At 42.5% G+C, this 24676-nt stretch overlaps 1 protein-coding gene across 3 annotated transcripts in view; it reads right to left on the bottom strand.

Moving 5' to 3' along the window:
* LOC122555418 (neural cell adhesion molecule 2-like) overlaps positions 1–24676 on the bottom strand; it is a 1561904-nt gene that overhangs the window by 354204 nt on the left and 1183024 nt on the right. For all 3 annotated transcript variants that reach the window (XM_043701408.1, XM_043701406.1, XM_043701407.1), the window contains 2 exons: positions 18499–18649; positions 11273–11460 (listed from right to left, as the gene is read on the bottom strand). In XM_043701408.1, coding sequence (XP_043557343.1) covers positions 11273–11460; positions 18499–18649 — 339 coding nt within the window. The remainder of the gene's footprint in view (positions 1–11272; positions 11461–18498; positions 18650–24676) is intronic.

Below are 24676 nucleotides of genomic sequence, written 5' to 3'. Positions count from 1 at the left end.
TGGGGCTGTTTTCCCTGGAGCGTCGGAGGCTGAGGGGTGACCTTACAGAGGTTTACAAAATTATGAGGGGCATGGATAGGATAAATAGACAAAGTCTTTTCCCTGGGGTCGGGGAGTCCAGAACTAGAGGACATAGGTTTAGGGTGAGAGGGCAAAGACGTAAAAGAGACCTAAGGGGCAACTTTTTCACGCAGAGGGTGGTACATGTATAGAATGAGCTGCCAGAGGATGTGGTGGAGGCTGGTACAATCGTAACATTTAAGAGGCATTTGGATCAGTATATGAATAGTTTGGAGGGGTATGGGCCGGGTGCTGGCAGGTGGGACTAGATTGGGTTGGGATATCTGGTCGGCATGGACAGGTTGGACCGAAGGTCTGTTTCCATGCTGTACATCTCTATGACTCTATGCTCTAAGATGAAAGGTATTTGCCCGAAATGTTGATTTCTGGCTCCTCGGATGCTGCCTGACCAGCTGTGCTTTTCTAGCATCACTCTAATCTTGTTTTCCTTAGAGGAGAGGAGATTGAAAGGGGGCACGATTGAGATATAAAAAAATTTTGAGGAGCACAGAGACCGTAGGCAGGAAGAAACTTTTTTTCCCTTGTTATGGGAATTAATGACCAGGAGGCACAGGTTTAAGATAAGGGACAAGAGATTTCGAAGGGCATTAGAAAAAAAAAACATTTTTCCACCCAGAAGGTGGCAGGAATCTGGAACTCAATACCATTGAGGGTGGTAGAGGCAAAAACCCTCTTAACACTAAAGAAACATTTTAATGTTCACTTGAGATGCCAAGGCATACCAGGTGATGGTTAAGTGCTGGAAATTGGTAATGATTAATTCAGTGATTGTTTTTGAACTAGTGACTGTGCTGCATAACTCTTTGGTTTTAAGGGTAATTCCCTTCATATCTGAAAGTCTTCTGATCCCTCTCTTAACCAGACACAACAAATGATCATCCACAGTTCTCTCGATCGAATATTCAGAAAATTAACAATGCCTTCAATGACAAAACTTATTTTCATCTCAGTTCCAAGTGGTTATGACATTATATTTTTACATTTCTGAAACAGTCGAGTGTCAAGGAATATTACTATGATTTTTCTCTGCAGCACCCTAAGATTGTGGTGGCACAGTGGCTCAGTGCTGCTGCCTCACAGAACCAGGGACCTGGGTTCAATTCCAGCCTGCCCGTGCACATTCTCCCTGAGTCTGTGAGGATTTCCTTTGGGTGCTCTGGTTTCTTCCCACAGTCTTAAAACGTGCAGATTAGGTGACTTGGCCATGCTAAATTGCCCAAAGTATTCAGTGATGTGTAGGCCAGGTACATTCGTCAGGTGAAATGTAGAGTAACAAGGGAATGGGTTTGGGTAGGATACTCTTTGGTGGTTTTGGTATGGATTTGTTGGGCCAAATGGCCTGTTTCCACACTATAGGGATTCTAAGCCCTTCTCTTGCTTTCCCTGGACCAGAACTGAGCTGGTTAAAACTATAAAACTTCAACATTGTCAGTGAACGACAGCCTAGAATGGTTCAGTGTCTCCATTATATGTGGGTTGATAATAATGATTTGCAGCAATTTCCACAGTGGGCTGTGATTACCATAATTAAGTCAATTTACACATTCCCGCTTCGAAACACTGGGAAATATTTAAACGCTGTTTATAACAGAACAGTAACAGCAATTTTGAAACAAAAGCAAAATTCTACGGATTATGGAAGTCTGAAATCAAAACAGGCGAGAGAGACTCAGCACCTGCAGAGAAACTCAAAACATCAAAGCTTCCAGTTGTCAAATTTTCATTCGAAATGGGGAAAAGCAATTCTGATAAAAAACCATTGACCTGAAATGGTGACTGTCTTTCCGTCTCCACCAATGCTATCAGGAATGTGGATTCTTCACAGCATTTTCTGTTTTTATTTAGGAGTAAGATTGAACGTTGCCTTTTCACTAACCTGGCAATTAATCTTAGGGAAGAACTGCAATAACATGGAGTGCTCTCACAGGTGGAGATCAAAGAGCCCTATTCATGCCTAATGCATTGTACCTACTTGGAGCAAAGTCAAATTTTCTGAAAACTGTTGATTTATTCATTTCAATTCATTTGAGAGTGGAAGTACTTTCATTAAAAGGCCCTTCTGTATTCTTTGTTTGTTTCAATATCTAGCCCTACCCTCACAGACTGAAAGACAATCTGGCTTGGATTAGAAAGGCGTTGAGACCCCTCACACAAGTGCACATCAGATTTGACCCTAGATGTTGCGTTCGGTCTAATTTCCCCATAGAGAAACTCAGAATAATTAATGCAGTGATTATAATGAAGTCGGCTAGCTGGACCTCATAGAGCATGAGTTCCCTGATCAGGGCTGTTAATCTGGTCCAAGCAGGGAGCCCTGGCTGACAGGTATAAACAGGAACGCCAGACATCGTGTTGAATCTGACAGCTGGCTCTGAGGGAGCTGGATCAGAGTTAAGGACACTCCATGTGTAAATAAAGGTTGACTTGGTGACAGGATACTAGCCTCTGTGGAGTTATTTCAGTTAAGTTCAGTTAACAGAGAAACATTTAAATGGAACCCCTCCTAGATAAGTATGCCTGGGAGAAAAGAATTGAAGATCATACTGATAGGACAAATTGAAATAAATTGGTATGAGGCTACGTGGAGCATAAACAGCAATATTGAACAACCAAGTGGAATAACCTATTCCTATGGTTTAAAGTTCGATGCAATTCAGCAAACATTTCTAATCAAGAAGAGGGCACTGCTCTAATGATCTGAGTTATGTAAACTTTACCTTCTTAGTCCTTCAATAGCAGCTGGTTGGTCTTTGAGGGAAGTCTAAACAAACATCAGAGATGTAGCTACCAAGAGGGCACACATTTACGGAGTCAGAGAGATTTGCAGCATGGAAACAGGCGCTTTAGCCCAACTTGCCTATATCACCGAGTTCTCATAATTAATCTATCCTGGGACAGGCTAAGCAAAGACATGCCAGAGAATTCCTAGAGGCCTGGCACTCCAACCACAACGCCATAAACAAACATATAGATCTAGATACCATCTCTCAAGTCCTCAGAAAACGAACAGGAAATGACATCACCACAAACCCCAGGAACCCCATCCAGGTCAAACATATAAATAGAAAGCAGGAGACAACAGCTTCGCTTCGCTTGGAGGTCGCCACTGATGATGTTACCTAGCCAGGTAATGAAATGTCTGGATATCAAACCTACAGCTCAGCGAGCAAAGCTACACCCTAAACCTCAACCTGAGCTACAAACCTTCACAAACCTTGCAATAATCTAGTCCCATTTGCCTGCATTTGGCCCATATCCCTCCATACTAGTCCCATCCATGTTTTGTTTTCAAATGTTTCTTAAATGACTAAATTATATTCGCTTCCACCACGACCTCTGGCAGGCCGTTCCAGACACTTACCACCCTCTGTGTGAAAAATTGCCCCTCTGGAGCTTTTGCATCTCTTCCCTGTTACCTTAAACCTGTGCCCTCTAGTTTTAGACTCCCTTAGCTTGAGGAAAAGATGTTAGCTTCTCAGTGCCTCTTGTTATGAAGATGTGGCTGTACCGTTAAGAGAATTAAAAACAGCAGAACTACCAGACACAGCACTAAGTATTCTCAATAAGGCAACAATATAACACTGGGTTGAACAACTCCGTTGCCTGGAGATAAAAACAGATTTGAATTTGGCCAATCAGTTTAAATTATACCCTGAAAAAATACCAATTTCCAATCAAGTTTGAATTGAGTATATTGACAATCTTAAAAGCTAATGATATAATCCAATGCTCTGGGGTACAAGAGTGGGGGAGAATTGAACAGTTGAGAGGAGAACTGCCAAGTCATATCATGCTGCTTGAAAAAATATCTCTCTTAAAAGTAACTTTTCGATCAGTAACCTGTAATGCAGAAATTCCTAACCAGGAGAAAAGACGACACAGGAAGATCCAAAGACAAGAACGTACAGCTGCCTGGGTTTGAGATAAAAAATGTTGTTTTGTAAATCTTAATTGGGAGTTTTATCGGACGAGCATTATAGAAGGGAAGGTAAAGATAGGTTGGAGAGATAAATTGTAAATAGTGGTTAGTTAATTATTCTCTGTTATACTTTAGATTAGATTACTTACAGTGTGGAAACAGGTCCTTCGGCCCAACAAGTCCACACCAACCCTCCGAACAGCAACCCACCCAGACCCATTCCCCTACAGTTACCCCTTCACCTAACACTACAGGCAATTTAGCATGACCAATTCAGCTAACCTGCACATTTTTAGGGCTGTGGGAGAAAACCAGAGCACCCGGAGGAAACCCACACAGACATGGGGAGAATGTGCAAACTCCACACAGACAGTTGCCTGAGGTGGGAATTGAACCCGGGTCCCTGGTGCTGTGAGGTAGCAGTGCTAACCACTGTGCCACTGTGCCACCATGCTGCCCATTCTTCAGTTAAAAAAAATCTCAAGCCTGAAGAAAGCCAATTTATTCACCTTCATCAGTTGCTGTGAACTGTAGCTCTTAACCAAAAAAAATCAGAGACTTTATAATCTGTGAACTAGTCATTCTGTGCCTTCTACACACCAATGAAAGTACCTAGAGAAGGAAGTCTGAGGAGCCACAGGTACTTACAAACCAAAAAGACAATCTGTGGACAGGGACTATTAAACTGCCTTCTCAGTGTTTTTTTCATCTGTAACACACTCACGTGTTCTTGTGCCTACTTGTGAGCATGTGTACTTTACGCAGTTCTTGGCCACTTGAATTTTTACAGATAACTTCATTGGATAAATATTTTCTGTGTTGCTGGTTTTAAATTAAGCAGGAGAGTTTACCCTGTGTTGTAACACTCTCATGATTTTATCGGCCTCTATAAGGTCACCCCTTCATCTCCTACACACCAGAGAAAAAAGTCCCAGCCTATCCAACTTCTCCTTATTCTGCAAATCCTCCAGTCAGGTAGCATCCTAATAAATCTTTTCTGTCCTTTTTCTACTTTAACAATGTACTGTACTTTCTATAGTAGAGTAACCAGAACTACATGCAATACTTTAAATGTGGTCTTACCAATGTCTTGTACAGCTGCAATAAGATGTCCCAAATGTTATGCTCAATCCTCTGACCGATGTTAGCAAGCATACCAAAAGTCGTCTTCACCACCCTGCCTAAATGTGAGTCAACTTTCAAGGAACTATGAACCTGTCCCTTAGATCTCTTTTTTACTTTAAGACTCAGCAGGCCCTACCATTATACCATTGACTGTGGAAGTCCTGCTCTGATTTGCCTTACCAAAATGCAACACCTCACATGTATTTAAATTAAACTCCATCTGCCAACTCTACTTATACAAACTGGTTTACTGCAGAATGATGAAATTAGCCTAAATAAGGCTGAAAATGTTAATGTCCAAAGTCATTTGGACTGATATGCCATTGTGAGAAGTTGAGATTTTGATCACCTTGGACATGTAGCTAGGTTAAAAATGCTGGATAATGGGAAGTTGTTGTTCTTAATATCGTTACTGAGAGTTCCAAGATAAGTGGATCAAAACTACGATAGGAAAAAGCAAGATTTGGACTCAAAGACATAGCTTTTGGTCCACACTTTATTCATGATAAGGCAAGAGAAGCTGGAAGTGTTGTTCTTTGGAGGAGAGGTTTAATAAATGTTCCATTATGTGAAAGTTTTGACATGAAATAAAAAGTGCTGACATCTCAAAGTGCTTCCAGTTAACTAAACACTTTTTGAAGTTTAGGCATTATTACAATGTAAGAAACTTCAGCCAATTTTCACCCAGTGAACTCCCACAATTATGAACATGGCAGATGTCCAAAAAATCTATGTTTTGTGATTTTGATTAAGCAAAATATTGACTGTGTGGAGGAGAGAGATAAACCCTCTGCTCATCTTCAAAACATTGTCATAGGATCTTCTATGTCTAACCAGTTTGGGCCTCAGTTGAAGGTCTTTAGAAAGATGGCAACTCACATATTGCAGAACTGAACTGGAAAGTTAGCTGTGATTTTTGTGCTTACATTTCTGGAATGGGACTTGAACCCAGACACTTGTGATTGAAAAAGCAAATAGATTATCGACTGAGTCAAGGCTGACACTTTCAAAAAAACAAATAAGTACAAATCATTTCCACTGGCAGCTGGATTAATAATGAGAGGTCACTGATAGAAGACACATGACCAGTTAGGGGATACAGGGTTATGGACAACGTGCAGACAGATGAGATTAGTTCTGTGTTTAGGATGGCATCATGGTTGGCATAGGTATAATGAGCCAAAGGACCTTTTGTTGCGCTATACCATTTTAAAAGAATGATAACTGGCAAATGGGCCCATACAGCGAATATGCATGAGATACAATGAATTGATATGGTCATGGAATATTTTGGTTGAATATGAAATAAGTCCACAGAGACCAGTATTCCATCAGCAAGTCACCTTTTATTTACACATGGAAAGTCGTTGACACTGATCCAGCTCCCTCAGAGCCAGCTGTCAGACTGAACACAACCTCTGACATTCTGGTTTATATCTGTCAGCCAGAGCTCCCTGATTGGACCAGATTAACAGCCCCAATCAGGGAATTCTATGAGGTCCACCTTCCTACCGTCATTACAAGCACCACAGAACAGATAGTGGCAAAAGCAGAGTCAAGAACATAAAGTCAGAGAGTCATAGAGATGTATAATACGGAAACAGACCCTTCGGTCTCACTCGTCCATGCCGACCAGATATCCCAACCCAATCTAGTCCCACCTGCCAGCACCCAGCCCATATCCCTCCAAACTCTTCCTATTCGTATATCCATCCAGATGCCTCTTAAATGTTGCAATCATACCAGCCACCACCACTTCCTCTGGCAGCTCATTCCATACACCGCCCTCACTGTGAAAAAGTTGTCCCTTAGGTCCTTTATATATCCCCCCCCCCACCCCATCCTAATCCTATGCCCTCTAGTTCTGGATTCCCCCACCCCAGGGATGAGACTTTGTCTACTTATCCTAGGCATGCCCCTCATGATTTTATAAACCCCTAGAAAATCACCCCTCAGCCTCTGACACTCCAGGGAAAACAGCCCTAGCCTATTCAGCCTCGCCCTATATCTCAAATCCTCCAATCCTGGCAACATCCTTGTAAATCTTTTCTAAACCCTTTCAAGTTTCACAACATCTTTCCAATAGGAAGGAGACCAGAATTGCACACAATATTCCAAAAGTGGTCTAACCAATGTCCTGTACAGCTGCAACATGACCTCCCAACTCCTGTATTGAATATTCTGACCAATAAAGGAAAGCATACCAAATGCCTTCTTCACTATCCTATCTACCTGCGACTCCACTTTCAAGGAGCTATGAACTTGCACTCCAAGGTCTCTTTGTTCAGCAACACTCCCTAGGACCTTACCATTAAGTGTGTAAGTCCTGCTAAGATTTGCTTTTCCAAAATGCAGCAACCTCGCATTTATCTAAACTCCGTCTGCCATTTCCCAGCCCATTGGCCCACCTGATCAAGATCCCAATGTAATCAGAAGTAAGCTTAAAGCAACAAAGTTTGTAGAGCTGGGGAAGAACTGGGTTACTGTGAATTGCTATTTCATAAAACCTGGGAGAGATATAATGGACAAAACCCTAACCTAACCCTAACCCAAACCCTAATCCTAAACTTTCTGAGCCACAAGATTGAATCATTTCATCTTTTAGTTGTTAATTATTATAAAAGAATATAGTTCTGGGAGAAATCAAAATTTAAAGCCATGACCATGAAGAAGCAGAGAATCAATGATATTTTTGGTGAAAGCTTGTTGAGTGCATCTATGGAAACTCTTAGGAAGAACCTTGCCATCACTTTCACCAGGAAGACTGTTTCAACCTCCTGAGCACTCATTGCAAAATCACAATCACAAGAAACCTGTCATTTCCAATTCATGCATGTCGTAGATGGAGAACAGTGCAGATCCTCCTCACAATTCCCAATGTACACGTATGGTATTCAATGAAGTTTCTTAATATGAACACGATTTTCTACATCTACCTCTCTAGGTTCTGTGGTCAGGAGCAAAGTTTCTGAGTATGAGTTACTACTAGGGACCCTCAACCTGCTACTCATACAGCTCAACAAATTTAGAGAACTGCCAATGAGTTTCTGGAATACTCAACAGAAAAGCAAGACACCGCATGTGGAAAGATAAAAAGCCAAAAGAACTGCAAATGCTGGAAATCAGGAATTGCTGGAAAAAACTCGACAGGTCTAGCAGAATCTGTGGAGAGAAATTAGAGTTAATGTTTCAGGTTGAGTGACCCTTCATCAGAACTAATGCTAGCTGGGAAAAGGGTGGTATTTATGCAGAAGATAGGGTGTGGGGAGGTGTAAGGAGTAAATGATAGGTGGAGATAGAGCTCAAAGACAGAAAAAGGGCGAGGTAAGTGTCAGTCTGGGGAATGAATAGCTGCTAATGGGGACAATTAGTAACTGACAATGGGCTGTGTGTGGTAGCAGCCTATGCAATGACCAGGCTGGGTGTGTACAGGCTGGGGTGAGGACATGGGAGAAGTGCCTCAGTACAAAAATTTTTGAACTCAGTATTAAGTCCAGAAGGCTGTAATGTGCCCAAGCAGAAAATGAGGTGCTGTTCTTTCAGCTTGTGCTGATCTTCACTGGAGCACAGCAGCAAACCTGAGACAGAAATGCTGGCCAGGGAAGAGGGTGGTGTGTTGAAGGGACATGGTACTCAAGGTCTATTTTGTGAACAGAACATAGGTGTTCTTCAAAGCAGTGGCCCAGTCTGCATTTCAACTCCCCAATGTAGAGGAGACCACTTTTTGAGCAGTGAATGCGGTAGGCTAGATTGTGCGAAGAGTCAAAAAGTGTGGCGCTGGAAAAGCACAACCAGTCAGGCAGCATCTAAGGAGTAGGAGAGTCGACGTTTTGAGCATAAGCTCTTCATCAGGAATGTGGGGGTGCCCAAGGGGGCTGAGAGATAAATAGGAGGAGTGTGGGGCTGTGGGGAACGTAGCTAGGAAGGCCATAGGTAGATGGATGCTGCTTGATCAGCTGTGCTTTTCGAGCAACATTCTTTCTGACTTTGATCTCCAGCATTTGCAGTCCTCACTGTCTCCTAGATTGTGTGAAGTGCAGGGAAATCATGCGTGAAGACTGTATCTTTTCTTTTTTGTTTATTTTTAATTGTGGACTGAAATGTGAAAAAGACTATTTTAAAAATCAAGTATTTGAAATGTATTGCTGCACTTTTTAATGGCAACTTACCTGATGCTCATTGTAAGTAATGTTTACACTGCTGTTTGTTCAATCAGTGGGGAAAGGTACTACACATAAGCTGCAACCAAAAGATTGAACAAAGGAAGATTCAGCTGACAACAAGTAGCCAATTGGTCTCTGAAGTGTTGACAAGTTTGCCGGTGGCAAAGGTTTTCTGCTAACAGCTATATGACTGGTTCCCAAGAAATCAGAGTTTGCGTGTATGTGGGCATGTTTGTCAAAAGCCATATGACCTCTGAAAAGTAAGGAGCTGTTCTTTTGATGTTTGATTACTTACAGTGTGGAAACAGGCCCTTCAGCCCAACAAGTCCACACCAACCCACCCCCCTACACTACAAGCAACTTAGCATGGCCAATTCACCTAACCTGCCTATCTTTGGACTGTGGGAGAAAACCCACACAGACACAGGGCAAACGTGCAAACACCACACAGACAGTTGCCCAAGGCAGGAATTGAACCCAGGTCTCTGATGTTGTGAGACAGCAGTGCTAACCACCGTGCCACCCATGCTACAGTCAAAAAAAAATCTCAAGCCTGAAGGAAGCCAATTTATTCACCTTCGTCAGTTGCTGTGAACTGTAGCTCTTAACCAAAAAAATCAGAGACTTTATAATCTGTGAATTAGTCATTCTGTGCCTTCTACACACCAATGAAAGTACCTAGAGAAGGAAGTCTGAGGAGCCACAGGTACTGACAAATCAAAAAGACAATCTGTGGACAGGGACTATTAAACTGCCATCTCAGTGTTTTTTTCACCCATAACACACTCACGTGTTCTTGTGCCTACTTGTGAGCATGTGTATCAGGGTGTATTATATGGGGTAGAGTGTTAACGAATAGAGTTATATGTTGACTGTTCATAATTACCTATTGTAAAAAGGATCTATTTATTTCTAACAAGTAGTCATTTTTATTAAGTACAGAAACCCAGTCTCTGTTTTGTTTTGTCAAGCTGGATCTGAAAGAATTAAATTGAGGATTTCCACGTACTCTTATAAAATCCTTTTCTTTTGTAATGACTCCGGGAAAATGGGATTCGGTTTCTAGCACATTACCCTCACGAGTTGTGACACATGCCAAAATTAATTGGTTGGTTCCTTCCCCCATCAGTCACATCATCAGGAAAAGGAAGCCAAGGGTTAAGAGATGTGTAGTTTAAAGAAATTACGTTCCCTCAAGTATGTTCGGCTCTTGTTTCACTGCCAAAAACTACAGTTGGAATAAAACGCCAAATGATCATCTAACAACAACAAAGTGAATTTGTATAGCTCCTGCAACATAATAAAACAACCCAAAGAGCTTTGGAAGAAGAGCACCAAAATAAAGTTTGATTCCAAGCCACGTGGTGAGCAGGGATTATGGGGAAAAGGCACTGAATCAGTCCAATAGGCTGAATGGCCACTTTCCATGGCATAATAATTCTGGGATTCTAGATTTGAGTGGTGATAGAAAAGTACAGCAGGTCAGGCAGCATCTGAGGAGTAGGAAAATCCACATTTCGGGCAAAAGCCCTTCATCAGGACTGAAGGCAGGGAGCCTCCAGGATTGAGAGATAAATGGCTCTGTGACTCTGTAAACTGAAGCAGATATTTGGACTCCATACAATAGGTTTAAAGCAGCATTTCAGATTAGGAGTGAGTGGTCGAAGAGAGAAGAGGGTCAATGAAGACACTCCTGAGCTTAGGATCTATACTGAACAGGAGGGATGCCAATGGAGCAGGAGAGTCATCAGGAAGGGCTTATGCGCGAACCGTCGACTCTCCTGCTCCTCGGATGCTGCCCGACCTGCTGTGCTTTCCTAGCGCCACACATTTTGACTCTGATCTCCAGCATCTGCAGGCCTTACTTTCTCCCAGGAGGATGCCAATGAATGAGCAAAGACAATCTAAGTTGTCAAGAAGTCCCTCCTGCTCAGACCTGCTACATACTTTCGCAACCTGATCCCTTACACAATCTCTTACCCACCTCCAGAAGGATCTTGGTGCCTTTCTTGTAAATACTGACGTCAGACTTATTGATATCAGAGAGAACAACACCTTCCTTCTTCCAGTGGATAGAAGCCTGAGGGTTGGCTGTGACATCACAGCTGATGTTGACTGAATTCCCTTCCCATGAGTAATAGGTCACTTGAGTTGACAGAAACTTGGGAGCGTCTAGGAAAAAGAGAAAGAAATTAGTGGGGGATTGGGGGAAATCAGAAATCAGAATCACTTAAACATAGACATTTTGACTTGGAGTCTGCAAACTCCAACCTCACTTGGTCGAAAGGGACAAAGTGAACGCAGGATGAGAGTATAAAATAATTATGCTCCCCACAATTCAGAGTTTGTTAAGGATTTCTTTTATCCATTCACATGTTGTGGGCATCACTGGATAGGCCAGCATTTATTGCTCATCCCTCATTGCCCTGAGGGCAGTTAAGAGTCATCCATTTTGCTTTAGGTCTGGAGTTGCACATAGGTCAGATCAGCTAAAGATGACAGTTTCCTTCCCTGAAAGACATGAGTGAACCAAATCAGTTTTTCCAACAATAAATTCATGGTCATCATTCAACTCATATTTCTAATTGCTTACTGAATTCAAGTTTCACTATCTGTCATAGGGGGATTTGAACCTGGATCCCCCAGAACAACAGCTGGGTTTCCACATTAAGAGTTTAAGCAATAACACCACTAGGCCAGCACCTCCTGAATTATTCCACGTCAAGGTCCTAGTTCTGTATTCCATGGAAATTATGACCACAGTTTGAAGTTACACAGTTTAATGAGACTTGTTTCGGACACAGAATTTAACTGAACCCTCTGCCTCGTTCCTGACTGCATGGTGGCTGTTTGAGGGTCTGTTCAGAAACGCAACTTTGTGAGGAAAGTTCAGTTTCAATTGTTAAACCAATTGAAGGGCCAAGATAAAAGGAGAAGAAAACAAATATACGAATGTAAAGGGAGAGCTCAAGTGATGCAATGGTAGTGTCTGTACCAGAAGGTCAGTTTTCACCAAAGATGTGTAATAACATCTCTGACCAACCTGATTGGGGAAAATACTTCAGAGTGAAATGAGACTAGTCGAGACGTAGAGGTTAGGAATTATTGGATCGAGACTATTGTGCTTGGGCGGGATTGAAGATTCCAGCATAAACTGAGGCAAAAATATTGCCCACGTTGAAATGTAGTATTTCTCACTGGGTTCCTTGTTTAGAACTCATTTGCATATCCTCAAAAGCCAGATGTATGTTGATCTAGTTCAGTCGGACCAATTTAATTATTTCAAATTCATTTTTATTTTAAGAAATAGTCCTTGCTGCATTTAAGTCTGCTAACCTGATGCATTTTGACTGCCATATCTGATAATGGCTTTATCATAGAAGACACATAGGATAGTGAAGAAGGTGTTTGATATGCTTGCCTTTATTGGTCAGTGCGTTGAGCATAGGAGTGGGAGGTCATGTTGCAGCTGTGCAGGATATTGGTTAGGCCACTATTGGAATATTGCGTGCATTTCTAGTCTTCCTGCTACAAGAAGGATTTCATGAAACTTGAAAGAGTTCAGAAAAGACTTAGAAGCATGTTGGAGAAAATAACTGCAGGTATTGGAATCTATAAGACCATAGGATATAGGAGCAGAAATTAGGCCATTCAGCCCATCATGTCTGCTTCACTATCCAATCATGGCTGATCAGTCTCAACCTCATTCCATTGGTTTCTCCCCGTAACCCTTGATCCCCTTAACACTCAAGAACCTGTCTACCTCAGTCTTAAATACACTCAATGACCTGGCTTCCACAGCCTTCTGTGGCAGTGAGTCCATAGATTCACCACTTTCTGACTGAAGAAGCTTCTCCTTATCTCTGTTCTAAAAGGTCTTCTCTTTAATCTAAGGCTGTGCCCTCAAATCCTAGTCTTTCCTACCAATGGAAGGATATTCCAACATCCAAACTGTTCAGGCCATTCAGTATTCTATATGTTTCAATTAAATCCCCTCTCATCCTTCTGAACTCCATCGAGTATAAACCCAGAGTCCTCGAAAGTTCCTCATGTATGAAGCTTTTCATTCCTGGTACCATTCATGTGAACCTCCTCTGAACATGCTCCAGGGCCAGTACATCCTTCCTGAGGTATGGGGCCCAAAACTGTGCACAATACTCCAAATGCAATCTGAACAACCAATGCTGGAGATCACAGTGGGTTAATCAGTATTGATGGAGAGAGGGCAAGCTAATGTTTTGAGTTTAAATGACTCTTCATCAGAGCTGAACTTAAGTGCTGTAGTTTGGGCAGGGTGGGTGTGTGGGAAGAGTGGGTGTAGGGTGCTGCTGCAGAAAAGATATTGATAATTCAGATTAAATTGAATTGAATTGAATTGAATTTATCGTCACGTTTACCAAAGCCCAGTGAAAAGCTTTGTCTTGCGAGTAATACAGGCAGATAACATAGTTAAACAGCATAGATAAATAACTAATAGGTAAACATCAGCAAAAGCAAAAACTCAGATACAGGCGAATGTTAAGAGTTTGTGAGTCCATTCAGTATTCTAACAATAATAGCATAGAAAATGTTGCAAAACTGGCTGATGCGTGTGTTCAGGCTTCTGTACCTTCTCCCCAACGGTAGAGGTTGTAGAAAAGCTTTGCGAGGGTGGGTTGGAACGTTTGAGCTAGAGGGAGATTCTGAATAGTTGGGGTGACACAGTGGCTCAGTGGTTAGCACTGTTGCCTCACAGCACCAGGGACCAGGGTTAGATTCCAGCCTCGAGCGACTGTCTGTGTAGAGTTTGCAAATTCTCCCTGTGTCTGCGTGGGTTTCCTCTGGGTGCTCTGGTTTCCTCCCACAGTCCAAAGATGTGCAGGTTAGGTGAATTGGCCTCGCTAAATTGTCCATCGTGTTCAGGGATGTGTAGGTTAGGTGCAATAATCAGGGGCAAATAGGGGCGGGGAATGGGCCTGGGTGGGTTACTCTTCGGAGGGTCGGTATGGACTTGTTGGGCCAAAGGGCCTGTTTCCACGCTGTAGGGCTTCTGTGATTTTCCCTGGAGTGTTGGAGGCTAAGGGATGACATTACAGAGGTTTATAAAATCATGTTGGGCATGGATTGGGTGAATGGTCAAGGTCTTTTTCCCAGGATGGGGGAGTTCAAAACGAGAGGGTATTGGTTTAAAGTGAGAGGATAAAGATTTAAAAGGGAGCTGACGGGCAATTTGTTTCATGCAGAGTGTGGTGCGTGTATAGAATAAGTTGCCAGAGGAAGTGGTGAAAGCTGGTACAATTACAATATTTAAAAGGCATCTGGATGGGTATATGAATAGCATGGTTTAGAGGATATGGGCTTAATGCTGGCAAATGGGACTAGATTATTTAGGATAACTGGTCGGCATGGACAAGTTGGATTGAAGGGTCTGTTTCTGTGCTGTACAGCTGTATGTCTTTGTCCATATACTATTTTAAATTCACTGTGGAAAATCACCATCTGTGAGTAAACTGACTTTAAATGCTTGGAAATGACTTTTACGAAATATACAAACATATTCTCTGGTCTGAAGTCAGTACTTAGGTGTTCCAGTTAAATTAGAAATAAAAGCCACATCAACATTTCAGAACATATCTGTTAGTGTCCTTGAACTGAAAGCAAAATCTAACTATTGGTGCTTTCTGAGTGACTTGCAAAACGGTTTTGATGAACAGACCGACCTCAGTTTTTCCAGGTAGGCTGCGTGTTTGGGCAATATTTTTCAAATCAAGAGCAAAGGGTTAAACTAAAAGCTATAGTATGCTGAGCTGATAATGAGGCAGAACGAAACCAAGAACAATACAATTGACTGGGAACTTCAGGCCAAACAAATCTGAGTTTCAAATACAGGAGATCTCGTCATTATTATCTTGCTTGATGTGGAAGCTTGCTGTGTCTCTGATGTCCCATGTCTTTGATATTACAAAATTGGAGGGGCAGAATGCAGAAGTTGCCAGATGGGACTCTCAGAGCAGTCAGGGATGGGAATCTCTGCAGTGTGTAACTCGCTTTGGATTCCTCAGCCAAATAGCCATCTACAGTGCACAAATCAAGAGTAGGATGGAATATTCTCCTCCTGTCTGCACGAGAACTCATCCAGGCAAATTGGGACCATTCTACCACATTTTTGACTTGTACCTTCCAGATATTAGATAGGCTTAGAGGAGTCAGGAGCTGAATTATTTACTGAAGTACTCCTAGCCTCTGATCTGCTCTTGAAATCACAGTTTTTATATGGGGAGGCAATAGACTTGTGTTGTTATCAGTAGACTATCAGATAATACTTTGGACAGATGGGGAAATTTGAATTCTAAAACAAATCTGGAACAATAAGTCCAATGATGACCATTGAACCATTGTCAATTTTCGGAAAATCCACCTGGTTCACCAATACGCTTTCAGGAAGGATATCAGTGGTAGGGAAACCATTGGAAAAAATAGTAAAGTAGAAAATTAACCTTCATTTAGAAAGACAAGCTTTGATCAGGGATAGTCAGTGTGGAAAAGTGCGGCACTGGAAAAGCACAGCAGGTCAGGCAGCATCTGAGGAGCAGGAGAGTCAACATTTCGGCCATAAGCCCTTCATCATAGTCAACGTGGCTTTGTCAGAGTGAAGTCCTGCCTAATGAGTTGTAAGTGCCCAAGTATTTAGATGAGGGTAGGGAAGTTGATATCGTTCATATGGATTTCAGAAAGGTTTTTGACAATGTCCGCATAGGAAACTGATAAAGAAGGTAAAAGCTCATGGGATCAGGACAACATGACAAATAGGATCAAAAATTGGTTTCATGACAAGAGATTGGTGTAGGGGTAAAAGGCTGTATGCGTGACTGGTGACCAGTGGTGTACCACAGGGAACAGTCCTTGGTCCCTTATTATTTGTAATATTCATAAATAAGTAGATGAGAATGTAAGGAATGGAGGTGGGGAAGGTCAGAGATGATAAATAAGTTTGTGGATGACACAAATATTTACTGGGTGGTTGACAGTGAGGAAGAAAGTGAGGCTACAAAAGAACATAAACTGACTGATCAGATGGGCAAACCGGTGGGAGACAAAACTTATTTCTGTTAAATGTGAAATAGTGCACTTTCGAAGAAGGAAAAGGCAAGGGCGTATTCAATGAATGTTAAGACATTGAGAAGCTCGAAGGAACAGGAAGATTTGTGCTTATCCACAGATCCCTGCAGGTGACAGAACAGGCTAATAATAATATTAATACAGGATGTTTGCCTTTATCATTTGAAGCAGAGATTCTGAGAGTAGGGAGGTAATATTGGAGCTGTACAGAACTTTGGTTCGGCCACAGCTAAAGGACTGTGTATAGTTCTGGTCACCACGCTACAGGAAATATGTGATTGCACTGGAGAGGGTGCAGAGGACATTCACCAGGATGTTGCCTGGGATGGATCATATCAGCGATATGCAGGGTCTGGATAAGCTTGGGTTGTTTTATTTGGAGTAGAGAAGTTTGAGAGGAGACCAGAGAGAGGTTAGTGAGATTATAATGGGCATGGACAGATTACAGAGGAACCTTGATTATCCGAAGGACACGAGTAGGGAGTATTTCGATCGGTTAATCAAGTTCTGGATAATCGAATGACGGATAAAACAGTTAGCCAAGTATTGAGATCATCCAAAATTTGGTTAATCGAATGCTGGATAATCAAGATCCTCTGTAAATAGCAAAAAAGCTGTTCCCCTTACTCAAAGGGCCAATTACAAGGGGGCATAATTTTAATATGAAAGACAGGAATCCTGGAGGGGAGTTGAGGAAAAACCTTTTCACCCAGAGGTTGGTAGGGGTTGGGAATATACTTGCCAGGGAGGATAGCTGAGGCAGGAAACCTCACAACCTTTAGAAAGTGCTTGGATAAGCCCTTGAAGTGCCATAGCATCCAAGGCTATGAGTGCAGTGAGGGAAAGAGGGACTAGTGTGGATTTGGCGGTAAAGACTTGATAGGCTAAAGCGCCTCTTCCGTACTGTGTGATATGATTGTATGATCTGTCAATCTTAGTTGGTCTGGCTGTCATATGATTCTAGTCCCACAACAATGGGGTTGACTCTTAAAGGCTCTCTGAGACATCTCTGAGACACCCGCACTGACCAACCTCACCGCCCTGTGGCTGAACACTTTAACTCCTCCTCCCACTCCCACTCCGCCAAGGACATGCAGGTCCTGGGTCTGTTCCATCGCCAAACTCTAACACCTGGAGGAAGAAAGCTTCATCTTCTGTCTTGGGACCCTCTAACCACACGGGATCAACGTGGATTTCACCGGTTTCCCCATTCCCAGTCCCAACCTTCCAACTCAGCATCGCCCTCTTGAATGCTCCGACTTGTCCACCTTCCTTCCCACCTATTCGCTCCACCCTCCTCTCCGACCTATCGCCTTCTCCCCCATCTTCATTTACCTATTGTACTCTCAGCTGCCTTCCCCCCAGCCCCACCCCCTTCCCATTTATCTCTCAGCCCCCCAGCTCACAAGCCTCGTTCCTGATGAAGGGCTTATGCTGAAATGTTGACTCTCCTGCTCCTCGGATGCTGCCTTACCAGCTGTGTTTTTCCAGCGCCACACTCTTCGACTCTGACCCCTCGCATCTGCAGTCCTCACTTTCACCTCCTAAATGCCCCTCGAGGTCATTAAGGATGGGCAATAAATGCTGACTCACCAATAATTCCCAGATTTCATCAATGGACATTTTATTTTAATGGCCAGTGTGGTTCAGTTTCTGGTGAATGATTGCTGAATCAAAAGCCTTTACTTCCTATCTAACAGTAACTGAAAGAGAGTCAATAGACATGAAGCTGGAAAAGCACAGCAGGTCAGACAGCATCCAAGGAGCAGTAATGTCAAAGTTTCGGGCGGAAATGTTAACTCTCCTGTTCCTCAGAAGCTGTCTGACCTGCTGTGTTTTTTCAGCTACACATCCATTGACTGTGGCCTCCAGCATCTACAGTCCTTACTGTCTCCAAGTACTGGGAGAGAGCCTTTATCACAATGGCTGCAGCAGTTGGCATTCAAGAAGATGCTTCATGTCCACATCTTCAAGTACAACTGAACTTGCCACACCCTGAGTATGAATGTTTGGAAAGTAATTCACAATTCACAATTCAAGTCCATCATTAAAATGGAGATGGCAGAAAGTACAAGAAAATGCAGTCCATTGCCACTAAGTGGCTGAGCTTACATTGAATATCCAAATGCATGCTTTTCTCATCTTGTCCAATTGGACTCGTGGCTTCACAATGATATGCTCCTGAGTCACTTGGCTTGATGTTCCTAATGTGCAATGAGGATGTTCCCTTCTGTCTACGCACTTCAATCCTCCCATTTGGAATCTAGTAAACAATAATATCTAGTTAATACCAAATAGGTAGATAATTGGGTTATTGACACATCATCCCCTGACAAATTCTGATGACTCTCAGTATACCTGGCCAGCATAATAATTATTCATAATAACAGTGGTAGTCAAGCATTGAAATAAAACTAGAGAATGAAATAATAAAAGAATACAGCATTATGAACATTTAAGCACATCGCTACAGGTCGTGCTGCGATAAAGCGTGTTTCGTTAGTGCAAATTTGCTGTAATGCGATTGACGAATTGGGGACATTGTTTCTCAAGCACCAAGTTTTAAAGCATGTATTGGTTACAACATGGTTCCAGCCCCATTAGTTTAAATTTGTGATTTTCTTAAAACTTGGGATTGCATGAGAATGGAACTACTGCGTTATAGCAGAACTCACTGTAATTACAAATTATTGCAGAATATAGATCGGGTTAATTTCCAGAACAAAAATGAAAGGTCTACTGTACTTTGCCTTTTTAATTAAAGTCCTTAGATTATATTACATCCAGTTGAATTCATTTAATTTTCAATCATTAACTTCTATTTATCAGTTACAAAAAAATTAATACATGATAACAACTATCATAATAATGGAATACTAACTTTCGAGTTGGTGAAATATTGGGTGGTAAGTTGACACTGCAGTTCTTGGGCTGTGGATCATTATACTCTCGTATGTTGCTGCAATTTTTGAGAGATCAAAGTAAGCTGTGTGCCTTAAAAATGAGTCCAAATCTCCATACCAAAGCTGTTGCATTTCTCTTAAAGTGCAGCAACCCTCTCTACCTGCTGTGTTTTTTCAATGATAATTGGCTTCCGCCCACTGTTAGCTGAGAGTAACAATTACAGAAGTCACACTTGTTTACTAGTATGAAAATAGCGATGCATCCCCCCGCCCACTTTTAAGAGTGAGCACACCAAAGCTCTATCAGACAAGAGGATGATTTCACCCTGTAGTGTGCTGCAGGTATCTCATAATTATTGCACCAGTTACTTTTCATATCCTCTACTTTTCTTCATAAAGCAATGAGAATATCTAGGTGATTCGCTTTGCCAGCTTCAGGTCTTCATATGTGATGCAGGCAATTCCACAGTATTTATAATTGTACTTATTTTCTTTTTTCATCCTTTCAATGAAGACATAATGACAAGACCAGCATTTATTGTCTATCCTTAATTGCCCTTGAACTGAGTGACTCAGTGGGCCTTTTCAGAGGGCAGTTTTCAGAGTCAAGTCTATAGTTGTGGGTCTGGAGTCACAAGCTAGGCAAGATAAGGACAGTGTTCACTTTCCTCAAGAGTATTAGCAAATCATAGAATCACTACAATGTCGAAGTTGGCCATTTGGGCCATCAAGTCCACACTGACCATCCAAAGAGGACTCCACCTAAACCCACCTCCTTATAACTCTGCATTTCCCATCGCTAATCCAGCTATCCTGCATATCCCTGGACACAGTGGGCAATTTAGCATGTACAATCCGACTAACCAGCACATCTTTGGACTCTGGGAGGAAACCAAGACACCTGGAGGAAACCCACACAGACAAGGAGAGAATGTGCAAACTCCACACACGTGGTCACCTGAGGGTAGAATCGAAGCTTGGTCCCTGGTGTTGTAAGGCAGCAATGCTAGCTGCTGATCCACAAACCAACAGTGCTGACTGCATGGTCACTATTACTGAGACTAGTTTTATATTGTAGGATTATTTCCTGAACTTAAATTCCACCAATTGCTTTGGTGGGGATCTTAAACCTATAATACTAGAGTATTAGGCTAGGTCTATGGGATTTCTGGCCCAATAACATTAGAACCAAGTCCCTATCTCTCCATTCTACAGCAATGTAATCAACCCAAGGTGCCTCATAGGAAGGTCACCAGGCATGTTGATACTCAAACAAAAATTAATCCCTTGCTGAACTTGATAATCTTTAAACAATATCAGAAAAGAAAGAAATAAAAAGACAAAAATGTTGAGAGCTGGGATGGTGACATTTCAGTGCGTAATCAGCTGAGAGTTCAGCCATCAATGGGAATGGAATGAATGTTGAGTATCTTCAAAAAGGCCAACTTTGGAGGAGCAGCGAGATCTCTGAGGGTGGAAAGCCAAAAGATCTGGGACAGAAATGTACAGGTTGAAAATGTGGAGGAATTTGAAGCTGAGAGTTCTAAAATTGAGGGACTAATGTGAATCAACGAGCATGGGGCAGTGGCTCATCAGGGCTTGGTGGGATAAGGATTTGAACAGTACATTGTTTTGGATGAAGTGTAGTTGATTGCAGAGAGGGTAGATGACCATAGACTAGCCACAACTGTGTCAGAATAGGCACGTCTGAAGGGAGTAGGAGACTTTCGTCAGTAATTGAATGAATTGAACAGCAACAATTGAGGCCAGGACAGATGTGAGCAATGTTAGAAGGTTGGATGTAGGTGAAGTGGCTTTGGTAATTGCCCATAGTATTCAGGGATGTGTAGGCTGGATGCATTAGTCAGAGGAAATGGAGAGTAACAGGGTAGGGAAATAGGTCTGGGTGGGATATTCTTCAGAAGGTCCGTGCGGACTTGTTGGGCCAAAGGACCAGTTTCCACACTGTAGAGATTTTATATCTCAGTAATTAAGAGGATTATACAGTCAGAAATCCAAATCTAAAACTGATATTAAGTGATATTGAGGATTTGTCAGGACTTCTTTCTACATAACCTTACAAAACATGTGTGTGTTTATGGAAGAGATAATGCTGGAGTCAGCAGCTTGAAGTAATGAAATAAAGACTTGCCTGAAGTATTATGTCTTTCATTATATTTGCCTGATTAAGGCCCAACATTGTCGATTATACATTCAGATTGTTTGTAGGACCTGTATAAATAAATACTCTTGTGTTGTTTAATGAAAATTTCTTGCTCCAAGCATTCTTTAACATGAAATTCACAGGCAAGCAGCAACGGTTATAAATTGCTGACAGGTAGGCAATTAGACCTCGACCTGTTTTTAAACAATACGTTTATGAATTTGTCCTTTCAACTGATGTTTAAGCTACAGAGACCTCTCCAAGGATGTCAACATTTCAGAGTAGGTGAACGGGAGAATGGTCCTAGTGATAGGAAAGCTGCAGTTGTTCTCCTTAGAGCAGAGACTGTTAAAGAAACACATTTAACCATGGTCTTCAAAATTATTAAAAGGTTTGATGGAGTGGTTAAGAAGAAACTGTCTCATTGGGGACACAAAACAGGACCTGAAGGGAAGAGATAGGGTGAATGCAACCAGGGGTGCTGCCTAGACCTCTGATGGAGGTCTGACACAAGCTCAGAAATGTAGAGAGAGTCACAGCATCATAGAGATGCGACGCCGACCCTTCGGTCCAATTCCTCCATGCCAACTAGATCCTCTCACGTCAGGCACAAGATACAGACGTTTGAAAACATGCACCAGCAGGTTCAAGAACAGCTTCTTCCCTGGTGTTAATAGATTGATGAATGGGCTCTCTAGTTTCAAATAATGCTGATCTTGTGAATGTTGATCTTGCCTCATGCACATCCTGTGCTGTATAACCTGCACGCTTTACTCTGTCCAAGCTTTTTTCACCCTATGATCTGTGTGTCCTTGCTTACTATAATCTGTTTGTACTGCTAGCAAAACAAAGCTTTTCACTGTATTTAGGTACATGTGACAATAAATCAAATCAATCCAAGTATTCAAAACCAGAGTGTGGTGCTGGAAAAGCACAGTCGGTCAAGCAGCATCCAAGGAGGAGGAGAACCGTGCTTCAGGCACATGTCCATCATCAGGATTCTATCTCCAGCATCTGCAGTCCACACATTCTCCTAGGTATTAAAGTCATAGAGTCATAGAGATGTACTGCATGGAAACAGACCCTTCGGTCCAACCTGTCCATGCCGACCAGATATCCCAACCCAATCTAGTCCTACCTGCCAGCACCCGGCCCATATCCCTCCAAACCCTTCTTATTCATATACCCATCCAAATGCCTCTTAGATTGTACCAGCCTCCATAACATCCTCTGGCAGCTCATTCCATACACATGCCACCCTCTGCGTGAAAACGTTGCCCCTTAGGTCTCTTTTATATCTTTCCCCTCTCACCCTAAGCCTATGCCCTCTCGTTCTGGACTCCCCAACCTCAGGGAAAAGACTTTCTCTATTTATCCTATCCATGCCCCTCATAATTTTGTAAACCTCTATAAGGTCACCCAGCAGCCTCCGACGCTCCAGGGAAAACAGCCCCAGCCTGTTCAGTCTCTCCCTGTAGCTCAGATCCTCCAACCCTGGCAACACTCTTGTAAATCTTTTCTGAACCCTTTCAAGTTTCACAACATCTTTCTGATAGGAAGGAGACTAGAATTGCACGCAATATTCCAACAGTGGCCTAACCAATGTCCTGTACAGCCGCAACATGACCTCCCAACTCCTGTACTCAATATTCTGACCAATAAAGGAAAGCATACCAAATGCCTTCTTCACTATCCTATCTACCTGTGACTCTATTTTCAAGGAGCTATGAACTGCACTCCAACATCTCTTTGTTCAGCAACACTCCCTAGGATCTTACCATTAAGTGTGTAAGTCCTGCTAAGATTTGCTTTCCCAAAATGCAGCAATCTAGTCTCATTTGCTAATACCTGGCCCATATCCCTCTAAACCCTTCCTATTCATATACCCATCCAGATGCCTTTTATAGGTTGTAATTGCACCAGCCTCCACCACCTTCTCTGGTAGCTCATTCCATACACGCACCACCCTCGGCATGAAAACGTTGCCCCTTAGTTCCCTTTTAAATAGCTCCTCTTGCATATTAAATCCAGCTACTGGACAAAGGAAAAGAACTCTGAAAGCATGTACTTTCAAATAAAGCTGTTGGACTATATCCTGGTGTTGCGTTATTTTATATCTTTGTCCACCCCAGTCCAACGCCGGCACCTCCACATCATGGCTATCTTAAACCTATGCCCTCTAGTTTTCACCCTATCTATGTCCCTCATGATTTTATAAACCTCACCCCTCAGTCTTCGACACTCCAGGGAAAACAGCCCCAACCTATTCAGCCTGTCCCTACAGCTCAAACTCTCCAACCCCAGCAGCAGCCTTGTAAATCTTTTCTGAACACTTTCAAGTTTCACAACATCTTTCCTTGGCATGGCATGCAGGGGAATGGCAGGAAATTGACATGAGGTCATAGAACCAGTGCAGACAAAATGGGCCTCTTTCTACACCACAACAATGCTGTGATTCTGTAAAAGAGGGTACTGGGATTAGAATGTGGTGAGTCACCGTGTGTAAATGGGCTACACTCAAATCAGGGTGAAAAGAATAGTTTGCATGTCGGCTTACTGGGCGTCAGGGTCACTGACAAATTCTGCTTCAAAGGACTCCGATGAGGACCTTGAGGGGGTAACATGCAGAAGAAAGCTGGTAATGGGTTCACACTGAAGATTGCTTCACAGCTGCCTATCTTTTGGTTAGCACATGGCATTTATGTAGGATTTCGAGTCCAGGCTCAAATGTCAACACTTGTGGATAAACATATGAGGTAATGAGCACTTGATGGCTAAGGTCCAAACAGCGCAAGCAGAAAGCCACCTGCATAACAGGCGGCCGAGTAAAGGCGAACCCGGGAGACTACAGCTAAGGTAAAACAGTTTGTTTCAAAATTACTTACCTGTAGCGGGCAGCGGTGTTTTTTATTCTCTCTTCACAAAAAGAGCGGGAGCAGCAGAGGAAGTGACGGCAAACAGAGGGGCAGCCAGGAAGGAGAACTGTGAGTATAAATACTCACCCTTTAATCACCAACGGTCATTTGAGTGGGAGCAGCGGAAGTGAGGTTGGAGCGCATAGCTGGGCGGGAAGGTAAGTGATTAGTATTTGAGTGACTCAGTGTTATTGACTCAGTGTTCTTGTTTTTGGAGAAAGTGTACAGTCATGGCAGCGCAGGCAGTGGAATGTTCCTCCTGCAGGATGTTTGAGGTAGGGGTGACCACCGATACCCCTGCCGACTTC

The sequence above is a fragment of the Chiloscyllium plagiosum genome, chromosome 12, assembly GCF_004010195.1.
Source record: "Chiloscyllium plagiosum isolate BGI_BamShark_2017 chromosome 12, ASM401019v2, whole genome shotgun sequence".
Classification (NCBI taxonomy): domain Eukaryota; kingdom Metazoa; phylum Chordata; class Chondrichthyes; order Orectolobiformes; family Hemiscylliidae; genus Chiloscyllium; species Chiloscyllium plagiosum.
The sequence above is the reverse complement of the archived record's forward strand: the minus strand, read 5'-3'. Positions and strand labels throughout refer to the sequence as shown.